Raw genomic sequence first — 16832 nt, forward strand, 5'->3', positions numbered from 1 at the left:
AAAAAATCCAGATTAAACACAGGCAATAGTTTATTCATATCCAGACGCGCAATAATGTGAAAAGAAACATATTACGTTTTTGTTTTGTTTTTTGCGATAATTTCAAAGTAGTATAATCTACGTATACGAGACAACACTTATTACAAAAATATCCCAAATTATCCTTTGGAAAAGATGCTTACGTAATTATTTTGTATAGGTGGAATACAGTGTTTAGATACTAAACTAACGTAGTTTTAAACGACGTGGAGAAAGTTTGCAAAATGTAAGTTTGATATCACCAACAACTGGTAAGATGCACTTAGTTAATAAAAATACCTTTTGATAGATGTTATTAGGACAGAAACATTCATATAAATTTTTCTTGCGTGTGTGTGTGTTTTAGAGCAAAGCCATGTTGGGCTGTTTGCTGTGTCCACCGAGAAGAGGTCGAACCCAAGAGTTTAGTGTTACTTCCGTCCTATCAGGGGACTTCAAGAAAGGAGTTACTACATCCAATATTAACAAATCCAAAGTTACATAGTAAACCAATAAATTGTAAAATTCCTTATCATGTTTATTTATATCAGTTTGCACATATAACATTTCACGCTTTGAATGGATACACGAATATTATATGCTACAAGCGGTTAAGTACAGCAAAAATATTTTGCAAAATACATAAAATTGCGGAACATATGGTAATGTATACACGTTCTGCTACTGGATCATTTACTATGTTTGCTTTGTTTGGTCGGTTAGTTATGGTTTCTAAAGTTTTATTTTGACTTGTATCCTTAAAAGTCACATACGCAATTAAGACTTGATTAATAGAAAATGAAAGATGTACCAACATTACTTTATCTTGCGTTACAGGTGTGATTATGTGTTGATTAAAGAGCCAGCCTACACTAAATTCGGTCAGGAGTTTTGTGGTACCACAAGTAATCAGTCCTCAACTGTGCAGTATGAATCAAAGACCAAGCTAATCACCATGGAGTTCCTACATGGTTTCCCCTACACAGACAGTTTCGCTGTGCATTTCAAGGCAGTCAGTGAGTAGCTGTTTTTGATAAAAACATATAATAGCTAAATTGGAAGTAATATACTGTGCAGATGTTTGTGTTTTGAATTTTGCGCAAAGCTACACGAAGGTTATTTGCGCTAGTCGTCCCTAATTTAGCAGTTTAAAGCTAGAAGGAAGGCATTTTTTATCATCACTCACCACCAACTCTGGGGTTACTCTTTTACCAACAAATAGTGGGATTGACCGTGAATTTATAACGCTCCAACGGGGGCGAGCATGTTTAGTGTGACAGGGATTCAAACCCGCGACTCTCAGATCATGAGTCAAACGCCCTAACCAACTGGTCATGTCGGGCCGTTGTTGAAATATTAATAGATATTGAAAATATTAATGTAGAACGTCTCGAGACAATTACTAATAGAAATTTACGAAACAAGTAGTTTTATCAACTGGAGAAATTACAAAACAGGAGGCTTAATAATCCTACATGTTTTCAAAGTGTTATAAAGACGAAACCATGAACCGAAGTCAATTGTGTAAACTCTATTATTTTTTGTCACGGAAATTCCAGGAAACTCTGTGATAAAGTGTCTACGTTAACATTCAACAACTTTTATTTCTCGGCTTTCATATTCAAGTATCACTTTTTCAAATAGTTTTCTGGGACGCGTCTTTATCTTCCAACACAATATTACTCAACGAAGTTTATCATCTTTAATCTTTTCCAAAAATAAATAATTAAATATATAAAAAGTAAACTTAAATTATGAACTAAGGTAGGTTGAACTGATGGAGATGGTGTCAGCAGACGAAGTGAAATTCTTTAATGTGGAAACTGGTCATATGATAATTGTATAAATAAGGGTCATTTTTTTTTTCTGCAAAGCATTACATTCCTGAGGATGAAACATTGATATACTTGAAACATGTTGGGTTTATTAGAATGTTTTTCAGACTCACAGATACTATACTTATTTTAATCCTCTGTAGTAAGTTATTTGTATTTCATTGTAATTTTGAGTGAGACAACGGTCTGATTATTAGAATCGTGTATACAAAATTGTCGTTTTTTTCTAAAAAAGTTGTTAATGTTATCTAATCAGACTGTTCTGATTACTTCTGTCTTCAATAATAAATTTCAAAACTTCATAACACATTACGAAGGAATGGTTATCACATTAATGTAGTACTCTATGTCACACCAATATTTTAACAAATATGATAGAACTTAATTAAAAGACAAACAATACCACAGAATACCCAATACTTCTTATTACTTCTTTTATTAGCAACATTTTAAACCCAAATCCCAAATTCAAGACTGATCACAAGATATTACCCACAAACATTTAGAATTTAAAACACATTTGTATCTAAAGGCACTCCACCTATTCCTGTGTGCTCGTGGGTTGTATATAAATGCACTTGGAGTAACTGTTTTGCCCGGCATGACCAAGCGTATTAAGGCGTGCGACTCGTAATCTAAGGGTCGCGGGTTCGCATCCCCGTCGCGCCAAACATGCTCGCCCTTTCAGCCGTGGGGGCGTTATAATGTGACGGTCAATCCCACTATTCGTTGGTAAAAGAGTAGCCCAAGAGTGGGCGGTGGGTGGTGATGACTAGCTGCCTTCCCTCTAGTCTTACATTGCTAAATTAGGGACGGCTAGCACAGATAGCCCTCGAGTAGCTTTCCCTCTAGTCTTACACTGCTAAATTAGGGACGGCTAGCACAGATAGCTCTCGAGTAGCTTTGTGCGAAATTCAAAAACAAACAAACAAACAAACAAGGAGTAGCTGTAAAACTATCTATATTGGTAACATTACACGTCATCAGCAAATATGTGCGTACCAGCAAATGGAATTATCAGATACAAGCGGATATAAGCTAATTAATCCACTTGAGTTTTCTGTGCAGTTGCACAGTAAGAATAACAACTACTTCATATTTCCAGTAAACTTTAAAATTCTCGGCACCAGAACCTCTTTATTTAAAAAAGTCTCTACGTTTTCAATGATCAACCAACACTAAGGAATAACAGTAACTCCCCCTTGTTGTCACTAATGTAATCAATTCCAGATTCTCATTGTTTTTATTTGATGTCTCCTGCTAGTACAGCCGTAAGTCTACGGATTTACACTGTGAAAATCAGAGGTTCAACTCGACTCGGCAGATAGCTCGATGTGCTTTTCTTTAAGAAAACACCAACTAAATAATAACTCCCCGTGTTACCATTAATCTAATCAATTCTAGATTCTCAGTGTTTTTATTTGATAATTATTATTTTAAAGTTGCATTGTTTATAATTATATTTAAGAATTTCTTAATAATGTTTCCTCTGAACAATATTATTTTTTAATCATGAGTATGCCGCATATTTTATCAAACAGTCTATTATACTGTTACCGATTAAATCCTTTTTCAAATTTCCGATCGAATTTTTGGTTTTGAATTTCACACAAAGCTACACTAGGGCTATCTGTGCTAACTGTCTCTAATTTAGCAGTGTAAGACTAGAGAAAAAGCAGCTAGTCATCACCACCCACCGCCAACTCTAGGACTACTCTTTTACCAACGAATAGTGGGACTGACCTTAACATTATAACACCCTCACGGCTGAAAGGGCGAGCGTGTTTGGTGTCACGGGGATTCAAACCCGTGACCCTCAGATTACAAGTCGCGTTCTTTAACCACCTGGCCATGCCGGGCCCCTTCCGATGGAATGTGAAAACTATTTGCTCGGTAGCTAACATTGTTCTTTGTAGCTAGAATATTGTCAGCTAACATTTTGAAATCTTAATACTAACGATGGAATCTAAAGCAATTTCGAAACGTCTGTAATTAAAGATGATTTTAACATTTATTTAATATTAGTTTGTTTTTAGGTTTTCTAATTTTTTATTTTTATATTTTCTCTTGTTTTCAAAACAATAAATTTAAAACATGAAAAACAATAGAACAGCAAAAAAAAAGGTGAAAATTACAAATCAAATGAAACTATGAGATTACTAAAGTTTCTGAGAACTTCCGTTTTACACTCTTTACTATCACCTGATACAGCGGTAAGTGTTCGGATTTACAACAATAAAATCATGGGTTCGATTCCCCTCGTCGTACTCGGCAGATAGCCCAATGTGGCTTTGCTATAAGAAAACACACACACAGACTTTTTACTCAAAAGGTCACCAGTGGTAGAGTAGTATGTCTGTGGACTTACAATAGTAGAAAGTGGGTTTCGATACCTGTGGTAGGTAGAGCAAAGGTCGCCCATTTTGTAGCTTTGTACTTAACTACAAATAAATAAACAAACTTTATTTGAGAAGGAACTCGTGATTGTCATACCTAAATGTAGAGGATTCATATTTTCATATATTAATGAAGTGAAAAAAAAGATAATTCTTAAGTATGTGTAACAGAAAGGAAATTGTACTTCATTGTTAGTAATATTACTAGACTGCAGTCCTTCGTATTCAATAAAACATGTTTTAAAGCTGTACAGGTGAAATATTTGTTCTTCATATTATCTATATGGTTTATGTCAAGTTTTAATATCAGTGGAGACTTTCACAAATATCATTTGAATAACTTTCATACGTAGGTTCATTAAGCCTTCTTTACATACATCCTAATGGCCATTTGGTCCACCAGTATGCCCTAAAATGTAGGTAGCATTGCTGAAGCAAAATATTTTGATAAAGAGACTGGTTTGATCATAGTGTTTCTTTTCTTAACCAACGGTAATCTTACTGGAAAATATACTAATTTTAATAATATTGAATGTCCTGATCCTGTTTTGGGGAAGAGACAGCACTGATTGAATGTAATATAGACGGTTTCCTTTCATTTACCTAGCCCACCAATTATTTATGCTTTAATAAAGGCTTAATATATTACCAACTATTAAAAAAGTCCAAACTGTTAAGCAAAGTTTTATAAATTGTATTCTTAGACATTAGTTCGAGTCGTTCTCTTTTTATTTATTTCTTGGTAAATCTATAATACTAATCATGCACATCTAGGTGTGTTGTGTCTGCATGATCACCATAGCTCGAAGAGGATAGAACCAAGAGACCTAAAACTTTGTATGCATACAAAGGGAATTCCAAGGGTGTGGACCGGTATATTATTTTATAGATTTGACTCACAAAAAATTTTCAATTTTTTTGCTCTATAGTTGTGCCTAATAGCCCTTAAACTCACAATTCTGCTTCCTCAATTTCCATATAAAATTGTAATTTTTTAAAATATAGTTCTCACTTGCTGCACAAACAATACATGAATTGGACAAAGTTTGAGAAATGACAACAAATAACAGGAAGAAAAAATATTAATGAAGAATATTGGATAATTCGGAGAATGAATATAATTCACACGAAAACACAAGAAGAAAATAAAATGAATCTGATAAGCTAACTTATAGCTATTTGCTTTTAAAATCAGTTGAATTGAGTTCAGTTCGGGAAATGGCAAAAGACAAATAAATTACTGAATTGTTGCATTGGGGTAACTATAGAAGTAATTAATATGATAGAGACGCTTGACTGGTACACTGAGATCCCTGTGAACCATAAGGGGACTTTAGCGTCCCACAGCAAAGCGTGGGTATTTTATGCTAGTCAGTAATAAATGAAATTATTTTGCTTCATTCACGTTACGTACGTTTTTGTCGCCTTCTTACTTAAGCTGTAATTACAAATTTTAGCGTAGCAAGGAATTCTTTTTTTACTGGGAAATTATTTTTACATTAAGGAATATTTTTGCAAGAAAACAAAATAAATTGATAATTATTTAGCCTATTCACTATTATTATTTTACTTCTAGAGATTTAAACAAAAGCAAAATAATTATAATAAATGTTTATGTTTTGACCCCAAGACCTTCATCTATATAAAATCACATGTAATCCTCATAATCTCGGAATCTTCTGCAACAAAGAAAGTTGTTTATTGATACCGTGGGTCAATAAGTATCTTGTTTATACTGGGTTTATAAGTATCTTGTTTATACTGGTTATACTGGTTTATATTGGGTTTATAAGTATCTTGTTTATACCAAAACCTCTATTGTATTGTAGAAAAAGAGAATCTTTAGTTACGAGTACATATAGAACTTTCTCTTAATAAGGAAGTGTTTCATATGCTACGTTATATGAAAGACGTAAAACTTTCAAAAGTGATTTACTAAGAAATACTACACTCAATATATTTTATTAAATGAACTAACATAACAGGTAGTTCCTGAAAATTCTTTGTAATACATTATGAGCCTATGGTGATTAAATTTATTTATTCTTTTAATTATAATTTTACTCCTAATAGAAAACCTGTACATTTTGAAAGGCCATCACGACTTTTACCAGTCAAATATCACAGGTTTTTTTGAGTCTCCTCACTTCCCTGTTGACTACCCCAGGGATTACAGTGCCGAGTACGTTATTAGAAACATCGAGAATAAAGGATATATACAGTTGATATTTACTGATTTCCAGCTCTCTTACTGGTCCTACATTGAGGTGAGTATGTCCCGAGTATAAGTAAAGGATGAAGTTGATATACATTATTGTTTCCCAAGTATAAGTAAATAATGGTGTTCATAGGTGTTATTTGTCCAGAGTATAATGGATGAAGTTAACATACAATATTGTGCTCCAAGTATCAATAATTGCTGGAGTTGAAATACATTATTGTGTTCCAAGTATAAGTAATGGATGGAGTCTATAGGTCTTATTTGTTCCGAGTATAACTAAAGGGGACATTAAATATATATTACTGTGTCTGGAATATAAGTAGTGGAGAGAGCTGATATACATTATTGTTACTTGAAAATAAGTAGCGATAGACTTGTACTCGTTGTGTATACCAAGTCTATCTATTACTCAGGCACGATAATATATAAGTGGCGAAATATTATTTTTCCACCAAGAAGTACATACATGTGTGTTTGTTTTACGTTCTAACAGACTAGGTCAAACTTTCAGATTACGTGGGAAGAAAATTTTTCTCATTACCGTAACCTTCAGTCAATGTTTCCATAAAACTTAGGATTCGATGTTTGTGGTGGAACTCCGTGAAACTTTGTTCTTAACGATAAACTAATTATTCAATTAATATTACAAATATTTTATTATTGTTGTTGTTTGACATGGATTATATTTGTTTGTGCACACTAAACTGGAGTTACTACTGTCATGTAGTATAGCAGTCCTTCCATAGGAAGTCGCACAAACAAAAGGTTGAAAAAAAACAAAACAAAACTAACGCAGTTTGAACGCATATGGTCAGACATTATGCAGAGTCTTCTGGACCTTGAAAGATAATTTAAACAATGTAGAGTTATTTAAAGCTTAAACTGTATCATTCACTATGAAGTTGAATTCTAATTAAAGAAATTTCAAACTTACCAACAGCCTGAATTCTGCATCATTTTAAAAATGCCATTATTACTTACGTTAACAAACAAACGAGACTGGAATTAGAAGCCATGTAAACTAGTAAAGAGTGTTCTACACACCTACCATCCTCGGTTGTGTTCTTTAGTTAGCGAATAATTATATAAGAGATTAATTATAAAAAAACTTTTTCAATATATATATATATTAATTGAAAAATGGAACCCTTAATAAACTGCTAACGTTTCTCATAGGTATATGACAGCGACAGCACTCGGATCAATGTGTACAGGGGTAACATTTTCAGACCACCAATCATCATGTCTTCAGGGCCTATCTTAACTTTGAAGTTCCAAGCTAGCGATGGACATCCCAGGCCTGGATTTCGTGCTAAATACACTTTTATTAGCCGTAAGTATAAAAACATCCAGAAATAATTATCAGCCGTAAACATATATACACCCAGGAATAATTATATGAGAAACTGTGACAAATCTGTAATATTATCACACCTATGTTATAAAGTATCGAGAATTGTTAGAATAAACATTATATTTATGTTTAATCAGTGATGATGAGAAAACTCACTTGTAGAGAAAAATATATATGTAAAAACGGCTGGTATGGGTGAGAAAATTTTTATGTAGAGGAGCGAACAACGAACCTGACGATGAACGAAGAAGGTCGAAACTTTGTTCGCTCCTCTACATAAAACGCTAAAACCGGGTTTTGATACCCATGGTGGGCAGAGCACAGATGGCCCATTGTGTAGCTTTGTGCTTAATTCAAAACAACAACAGTTATTTAGGCCCAGGCAAAGTTAAAAACGTTATGAAAAGAAATTTTGGGCCCGACATGGCCAAGCGTGTTAAGGCGTACGATTCGTAATCTGAGGGTCGCGTATTCGCATCCCCGTCGCGCCAATCGTACTCGCCCTTTCAACCGTGGGGGCGTTATAATGTGACGGTCAATCCCACTATTCGTTGGTAAAATAGCAGTCCAAGAGTGAGCAGTGGGTGGTAATGACTAGCTGCTAAATTAGGGACGGCTAGTGCAGACAGCACTCGAGTAGCTTTGCGCGAAATTCAAAACAAACAAACAAACCTCTACATAAAAATTTCTCAATCCAAACCAGCTGTTTCTACATATATATATTTATATCTCATTTTAAAACTAAACTCACATCTTTGATGACTCTAATCAATTGGTTTTATCTTTTATCTAGAGGAAAAATGCTTGACAGATGAAATTATTATTGATTCACATTCAGTTAAACAACAACGTTTAAGATATTCACTTGTTTTATGTGTCATCGAAACACATAAGCTTTTTTTTTACTTTCTTCGATGATGTTTCAAGTCTACTTGTACTGGTAAAGGGTTCTTTGTCTTGATTTTTATTTGAACCATTTCTTTCCTGACAAAACTAAAAGCAGTGTTAGAGAAGAGTAACAGTGGAAGTAGCTGATTGGCTAAGAAATAAATAGGACACTGAGAACTTTGTAAAAAAATATCATGATGACGAGACTCTCTCTAAGTAAAAATGTATTACAAGACTGGTGGTATGGGCATTAAAATTTTAATTAAAATAAAGTACAGAACAACGTTTTGACTTTCTTAGGTCATCAGGTTAACCTTGCTTTTCAAGAGATTCCCACTTTACTTACGAACAATAGTAACTTTTGAAAGAGATATTTGTGGGATAATAGAATTATTTCTGTACAACGTTTCGTCCAAAACAACGAGACATATTCATATAATTGTTATTCAAACTACTTTTATTTTCTTCTTCGCTACAAGATTAGTTCATGATTTAACGTGACTGTTTTCTTTATTTGTTTATATTTTGTTTCCTGTTACTGTATCTATTAATTTGTATTAAATTTCGACTCGTTGTAGTTATTCGTCTCTCCTTTTTTATTTTCACCTATGTTATGACATTTTTATTTACCTCATTTTTTATTTATCTTTTTCTAATATTTTTTTCGTTCTTTATATTCAAACAATGAACTTCCCTTCTCAATTTTCTCTCTAATCTGTTTCAATAGTTCAATGTGTTCCTAACACCCTGTAGTTTTGTTTGTTTCTGTATATTTAGTTTTTATGATCTTTTTTATCTCCCTTTCTTCAGTTTTATTCGCCAACATACTGCATTGTCTTACGCCTGCTAGAACATGAATTGTTTAACATCTTTCTGTTTATTACATATTTACAGCACCTCACAAAGACTGGCTGACCCAACCATCAACGGGTAAGTAGCGCCATCTGAAATATTACATAATCTCATTATCCTTGTCTTGGTATTTTACTATTAAATAATCTCCTCCTCACTCTTCTGAGATCTTGTATTATATCTCCACTTTTGACATTTAAAACAGATTACGTTCCTCATGAAGCTACGTAACGAAGATAGCTTATTCAATATTTATTTGTAACAGTAAATGCATGGCTTCTCTCGAGCTGCTGATGGGAGTTAGTTTTAATCTGATTAACTGACTTCACAGAACTATTGGAAAGAAAAGTCAGTAATTTAATCCTACTCTTATGAATAAGTCTAAATAATGGACTTCATGAACGTGTACTTTGCTGGGACAACAATAAGTCTTCGGCATTACAATGCAAAAATCAGGGGTTGATTACCCTTGGTGGATACAGTAGGTAACCCGTTATGGCTTTGATATAAGAAAAAATACAAACACACATCATTTTAAGACTAATCTCTTATTTTACGTATATGGCATCTCAGCTAATATATTTTTTATTTTACTTTTTTCTTATTTATTGTGTTTCTATTATTACCTTCTGACCCAGTCATTTGTACAGAAGTAACATTTTTGTCCAAGTAGAAAGGATGTAGAAGATCCCAAGTTACTTTTAATATTAAAATTTTAGATAAATCAACAGCAAAATGAATAACATTCTCTTTAAGTTGCACATCAATAAATTTAATGAAAATATTATTTGTCTTCACGGTTTTCAAATGTACTTTCCTAAATTGTTCTGGTGTAAAAAAACTCATTGAATAACACAAGTTGCTATCCACTTATAGAAATCAGATATGATTTTTATGGTGGCTACAGTTTTATAAAATGTTTATCAGAATGTTTTTAAGTTAAATGTAGAATTTTCTGACAACATCGTAAAAATGCTTCTGTCAGTGCTTGGTTTGACAAATAAACTGTACAATATTAGTTGTTGTATTACTTAATAACACTAATATTTGTTCCTTTTAAAGCTTATTCATTTTTAAAATTTTACCGTCAGATAAAATTAATATGTTCCTACAGTCATAATTGTACCCCCTCTCCCGCATTGACGCTTTGATTTCCCTCTTGATGGCGCACCTACTCTTTTCGCACACCTACTATTTTTATTAGTTCACAGTAGATACGTTGTCTATGTCTACGCTGCTGCCATCTCACCGCAGGTATCGTCTCTATACAAGAATAATTACATAAACTGCGTACGAGACAAATCTACACACTTTACAGTTCGATTTACTAGGATTTACACCAAACATTGTTAATTTGTAACTAAATAAATACAGATGTATATGTAGGCCCAGTTTCAAGGTCTCAAACAAAAACGATACGAGTACTTGCAATGGTGAACAAGTGACAAGTGGAGACAGGAAACGTGCTAGTTTTAAGAGTAGCTCAAGAGTTGGCGGTGGGTGGTGATGCATAGTTGCTTTCTCTCTTGTCTTTCACTGCTAAATTAGGGACGGTAGCGTAGGTGGCGTTCGTATAGCTTTGTATGAAATTCAAACGAAACCAGTGTTAAGAAACAACCACCATCCTGTGTATTATACACCAGTCACACGTAATGCCTTGAGATAACGTGCCGCTTTTGGTTTACATTGCTGAAAACCGACAAAAAACAACAAAACCGAAAGTTTTCAAACTTGCTTGTGTTATCGAGGGAGACGAAGTTTTGATGACTGTGAAATTTAAAATATTTAATTCAATGTCCGCTTCATTTGTGAGACAAGAAACTACGTGATTTGCAAACGAAAAACCACGTCAAGCTAAATAATATAAAAATTTTGAATTAGAAAAGTTAAAAGTTATTGATGTAAATGGTCTTAATTAACTGTTGTCATCAAAAGAAAAAAACAACATTGGGTACTTAATGCTAAATTTATCAAAGTCAATTGTGCAGTCAATATCTCACTTTATAACGTCAGAATAAAATAGATAAACTTATTGACAAGTCAATATCAGTTAGTAAAGATGTTTTAAGATAAAGAGGTTTGACATCACGACTAAAAGAACCAACAGCATCAGGTGATGAATGTCTGGTAAGCAAGAGAAACATTAATTTTCTGCTTAGCCCACTATATATGCCTGAGACCTAATTCATTACTCTTTTTGAAGATGAATAAATGACCCTTCAGTACATTTACAGAATTTCTAGGTTTACAAGTCAAGTTTTTTAGAATGGAAATAATTCCTGAAGCCCCATCACGTGTAAAACTCCTGATACTGAAATGTACTTCATCAAGAAAGTTTAAATATGTTCTAACAATTCGACTTAAAACATTACTGTCTGTTTTACCATCAAAAGTACAAACAACAGGTGTCTTCTAGTTCCCTATCAAACCAATAATTAGAAAGACAAATGTTTGTTTGCTGTTAAGCTCAAAACTATATCCAGCACGTGTGCCAAAACCCATTTCTTAGAGTTATAAGTCTGTTGAGCCAATGGGGGGGGACTTTTGAAGCAAACTTAACGTCATCAGGCACAGCACCACGATGTCTTATACATCTAGTGTTTTCTCTGTTAATATCCAACTCAGCTTGCATTCCCAATCCCATGGAAACAATTATTAACACTCCTACGAAAAGTGGGGCCTATTAGAAGGGCCTAATAGGCCCCACTTTTCGTAGGAGTGTTAAAGTACAATCTTCACATATGATTTACTATTAGTTCTTTTTTTTAAACGTCCAGACATTTCTCAGAAAATAATCTGGTTTATACTTTATAGAAGTACTTCAAGCACGTAGTCGTGAAAAATTAGTTAGGCCAGTGTTTTTCATCGCATGCATTCCTCCTTTACCGATCTCAGGCTCTTCCAAGTCATTCCCATCCTACATGATACAGTGGACAATCATCATATCAGGTTTATCATCTTTCAGAAGTTTAAGTACTCTCTTATGTTGTCCCATCATTGCTGGAGCACCATCTGCAACAGTGGACGCAAGGTTGGTAATCTGAATCTCATTGTTAGTTAGATTCTTCTTGACTATAGATATCTTGAAATGTGGTAGTGGTTGTTAACGACTCACAAAATATAATTTTGAGTTGTGCTGGAACCTAGCATAGGCCAGTAGAATGGCTCACTGTCTTGGACGGTTGTTTCGTCGATAGCCAGTAAAAATTTAATTGTCTGGAGGATCGCGGTCAATTGTGTCTTGACGTCGCCTGCAATTTCATCGATGCGGCAGCGAACAGTGTCATTGTTGAGGGGTAAGGTGGCAAGTTCCCGGTCAGCCATTTTGTTGTCTTGTATTGTTCAAAGGTATACCTCAAAGGCTGGTTTAGTAGCAACTCTTTGCTATCGGTGTGCGATTGAGACTTCTTAACAAAAAAAAACTGAGTTCATAACTAGCTTGACGCCCACGTTCATTCATACTAGTTTGTGTTTTGAACATCGCATCAAGCGACTTCTCTTCGCTGTTTGATTTTTGTTCATTCAGGCGTTTGAAGTACTCGTGGGTTTTCTCTGTGTGTTCTGGATTTACGTTTTTTATGTGTCCTACCAGTTTCCCTGGCCTCATGGAATCATTACAGTAATTCTGCTGTTTCTGAACTTTACTAATTAAACCTATATCTTACACTCAGTCATTAATTTATACCAGTAATTAAACCATTAGTAATTTACTAATACGTATACAGACTATGAATAATTTGAATTTTAAAATGCTTAAACTCAACGCAAGGTTATTAACATTTATGAATGAAAAGAGACAAACGTGTATCTCTCTTTTCTATGAAGATGTTGAAACAACGAAATACACAACAGTTATGAGACATTCTTCCAACACTTATACTTCTGACAAAATGGCACTTTACTGGCATAACCCGCCAGAGAGGAACCTTTCTCCAAATTATATTACACAGAGTTCACTACAATTTACTGGACTGGTTACGAAACTAGGGGATAAATGTTATTGTATTGGTTACGAATCTAACCACCACCACCAACAACAAAAGTTACTGGTGTGATTATAAAATTGTCAGTATATTATTATATATAATGTCAGTGTATAAATGTCAGTATATCATTTTTCCACCAGACTGTGGCGGGACCGTTGATGACAAGGGCGGAGCTATAACCATGATGAATATGTCGAGCGGCATTGAGCTTCAACCTTATGACTGCATATGGTTAATACGACCAAGGATCTCGGAAACTTATGAAACTCATCTTTCCATTCGTGTTGCAGAGTTCGAGTTCATGGGTGCGTACTTGTATTTTCAAAAATCAGTTATATAAGTTGATGCGTCATTCATTAAGAGTTAAACAAAATATTATGCAGATTAGTGAAGATAGTATTAATATTTAATTATGACTGACATAAAGTGTTTTGTGTTATTGTATTAAATATCCATTATACAAATCAGTATCCACATACATATATATAAGTACGACAACAGCTCAACAAGAAATTCACAAAATAAATATTTTGTACTTTAGTATCTGATTTTCCCATTACGTTTCGTTAAAAGAAATGGAGCATTTTCCATCAAATTAATAACTTTATTTATGGGCTTTTCGTAATTAGGCTAGTAAATTTAAACGAGTTAATAGATAATTTAGATTTTTAAGGTAAAAAGGAATATCTGTTAACTGTAATCGTGAACAAGTTTATTTTCTGCATTGTTGTTGTTTCTAAATGTCGATATTTGAATACGATAATATATATCAGATGAATATTTTCACTCCATTATGTATCTCTACTTCTTTCTTCTAGCTAGTTAATAATTAATTAAATAAATTTAAATTATGTCTCTGGATCAGCATGGCCTGGTGGTTGAGGCAATCGACTCGTAATCCAAGGGTTTGAATCCCGTTGCACCAAACATGATCGCCCTTTCAGCCGTGGGGGCGTTATAATGTTCATTGGTAAAAGAGTAGCCCAAAAGTTGGCGGTGGGTGGTGATGACTAGCTGCCCTCCCTCTAGTCTTACACTGCTAAATTAGGAACGGCTAGCGCAGATAGCCCTCGTGTAGCTTCGCGCGAAGTTCAAAAACTAAAACAAACAATTTAATAATTTTTCCTTTAACTCAATCTTGCTTCCTTTGAAATTATGTACAGATTGCTATAAATCATTTCTTAATTGCTCTGATATGTTTTTAATCTTATTTTTCAGTAGTTTTTTTTATGTGTATGTGCGTGTGTTTTTATTATAGCAAAGCCACATTGGGCTATCTGCTGTGGCCACTAAGGAGAATCAAACTTTTGATTTTAGCGTTGTAAGTCCGAAGACTTACCGCGGGGACCTTTTTTTTTTTACAGATGGATATAAAATAGGTTTTAAAGAAGTATTAGCTGGTCTCGGCATTTATTTTACAGCTTATAAGAGAACTTAGGAAGAGGAAACTTTGTTAATCAGTAAATCTATTCACGAAGTTTTCGAAGACGTTTCGAGTTGCTAACGCATATATTAACCCGAATATCTTCTCTCGAAGCTTGAAATGTTGTCCAAAACTTTATAAACAGATGCAGCACATAAAAACGTCGTCTCATTAAATTTTATGTAAACACTATTTCAATCAACTTTAATGCTAATTTTATTAATAGTCGTGATTTAAATGTTTAGTATGTGTGTGTGTATAGATATATATGCACGCACACTATTTTTAATTTACATAATTATAATTATGATTATTTGACGTTGTAGTTTATTATTAATAGTAAGGTCTAACAGCTTGTTGAACAGCTCATTTTAAAACCATGGGCATTAATATGGATTGTCCCCCCTGCTGCTATAACAATGTCCACTTTTCTTGGAAGACGTTTCTCCAGATTTTGGAACATGGCTGCGGGGATTCGCTCATCTTCAGCCACAGGAGCATTAGTGGGTCGGGTACTGATGGTGGGCGAGAAGGCCTGACTCGTAGTCGGCATTCCAGTTCATCCCAAAAGTGTTCGGTGGGGTTGAGGCCAGGGCTCTGTGCAGGCCAGTCAAGATCTTCCACACCAATCTAGGCAAACCATGTCTTTATGGACCTTGCTTTGTGTACAGGGGTATTGTCACGCTTAAACAAAAATGGGCCTTCCCCAAAGTGTTGTCACAAAGTTGGATGCACACAATTATCTAGAATGTCATTGTATGCTGTAGTATTAAGATTTCCCTTCACTGGAACTATAGATCCTGGCCCAAATCATGAAAAACAGCCCCAGACCATTGTTCCTCCTCCACAAAACATTACAGTTGGCACTATGCATTCAGGCAGGTAGCATTTTTCTGGCATCGCACGATTCATCCGTCAGACAGCCAGATAGTAAAGCGTGATTCATCACCCGCGTTTGCGTTTACACTGCTCCAGGGTTCAATGGCGGTGTGCTTTACACCATTGGAGCCGACGTTCGGCATTGCACATGGTGATTTTAGGCTTGTGTGTGTGGCTACTCGAGCACCGAAACCCATTTCATGAAGCTCCCGACGAACAGTTCTTGTGTTGACTTTGCTTCCAGAAGCAGTTTGGGACTCGGTAGTGAGTGTTGCAACTGTGGACAGACGATTTTTAAGCGCTACGCGCTTCAGCACTCGGCGGTCCCGTTCTGTGAACTTATGTGGCCTACTACTTCGTGGCTGAGCTGGTGTTGCTCCTAGACGTTTCCACTTCACAATAACAGTACTTACAGATGACCGGGAAGAAATTTGACGAAATGACTTGTTGGAAAGGTGGCATCCTATGACAGTGCCACGCTGAAAGCCATTGAACTCTTCAGCTCCTTTACTGCTAATGTTTGTCTATGGAGATTGCATGGTTGTATGCTTGATTTTACGCACCTGTTAGCAATGGATATGGCTGAAATAGCCTAACCCACTAATTGGAAGGGGTGTTCACGTACTTTTGACAATGTATTGCATTTTCGAGTCTTCGAGGTGTCTGAGATGAACATTGACGAGTTCCGCCAAGAAACACGTGAATATTTTTATTTTTATACAGATAATTGGGAGTCTCAACGATCAAAGCCTGAACACAGGGATTGTTTGAAAAATCCAGCTACGAAGCTATCTTCTTATTTAACCAAACTCAGTAAAATGTTATTGGGATTATGGATGAAGTATTGGTAACAACGAGGGTAACTAAGTGATAAATCAAAGCATTTTGGTAATAATAAGTTTTTGTTGTATAACTGTGAACAATGTTCGTAAGGAAGATAATTTAATTTAATTACAGAACTACTTTTACTTCTGATCTAT

At 34.7% G+C, this 16832-nt stretch overlaps 1 protein-coding gene across 5 annotated transcripts in view; it reads left to right on the forward strand.

Moving 5' to 3' along the window:
* Window positions 1-16832, forward strand: part of LOC143236717 (uncharacterized) — a 62619-nt gene that overhangs the window by 35916 nt on the left and 9871 nt on the right. For all 5 annotated transcript variants that reach the window (XM_076475152.1, XM_076475149.1, XM_076475151.1 and 2 more), the window contains 5 exons: window positions 856-1034; window positions 6323-6516; window positions 7647-7803; window positions 9607-9642; window positions 13691-13855. In XM_076475152.1, the coding sequence (XP_076331267.1) occupies window positions 856-1034; window positions 6323-6516; window positions 7647-7803; window positions 9607-9642; window positions 13691-13855 (731 nt within the window). The remainder of the gene's footprint in view (window positions 1-855; window positions 1035-6322; window positions 6517-7646; window positions 7804-9606; window positions 9643-13690; window positions 13856-16832) is intronic.

The sequence above is a fragment of the Tachypleus tridentatus genome, chromosome 13, assembly GCF_004210375.1.
Source record: "Tachypleus tridentatus isolate NWPU-2018 chromosome 13, ASM421037v1, whole genome shotgun sequence".
In the NCBI taxonomy this organism is placed as follows: domain Eukaryota; kingdom Metazoa; phylum Arthropoda; class Merostomata; order Xiphosura; family Limulidae; genus Tachypleus; species Tachypleus tridentatus.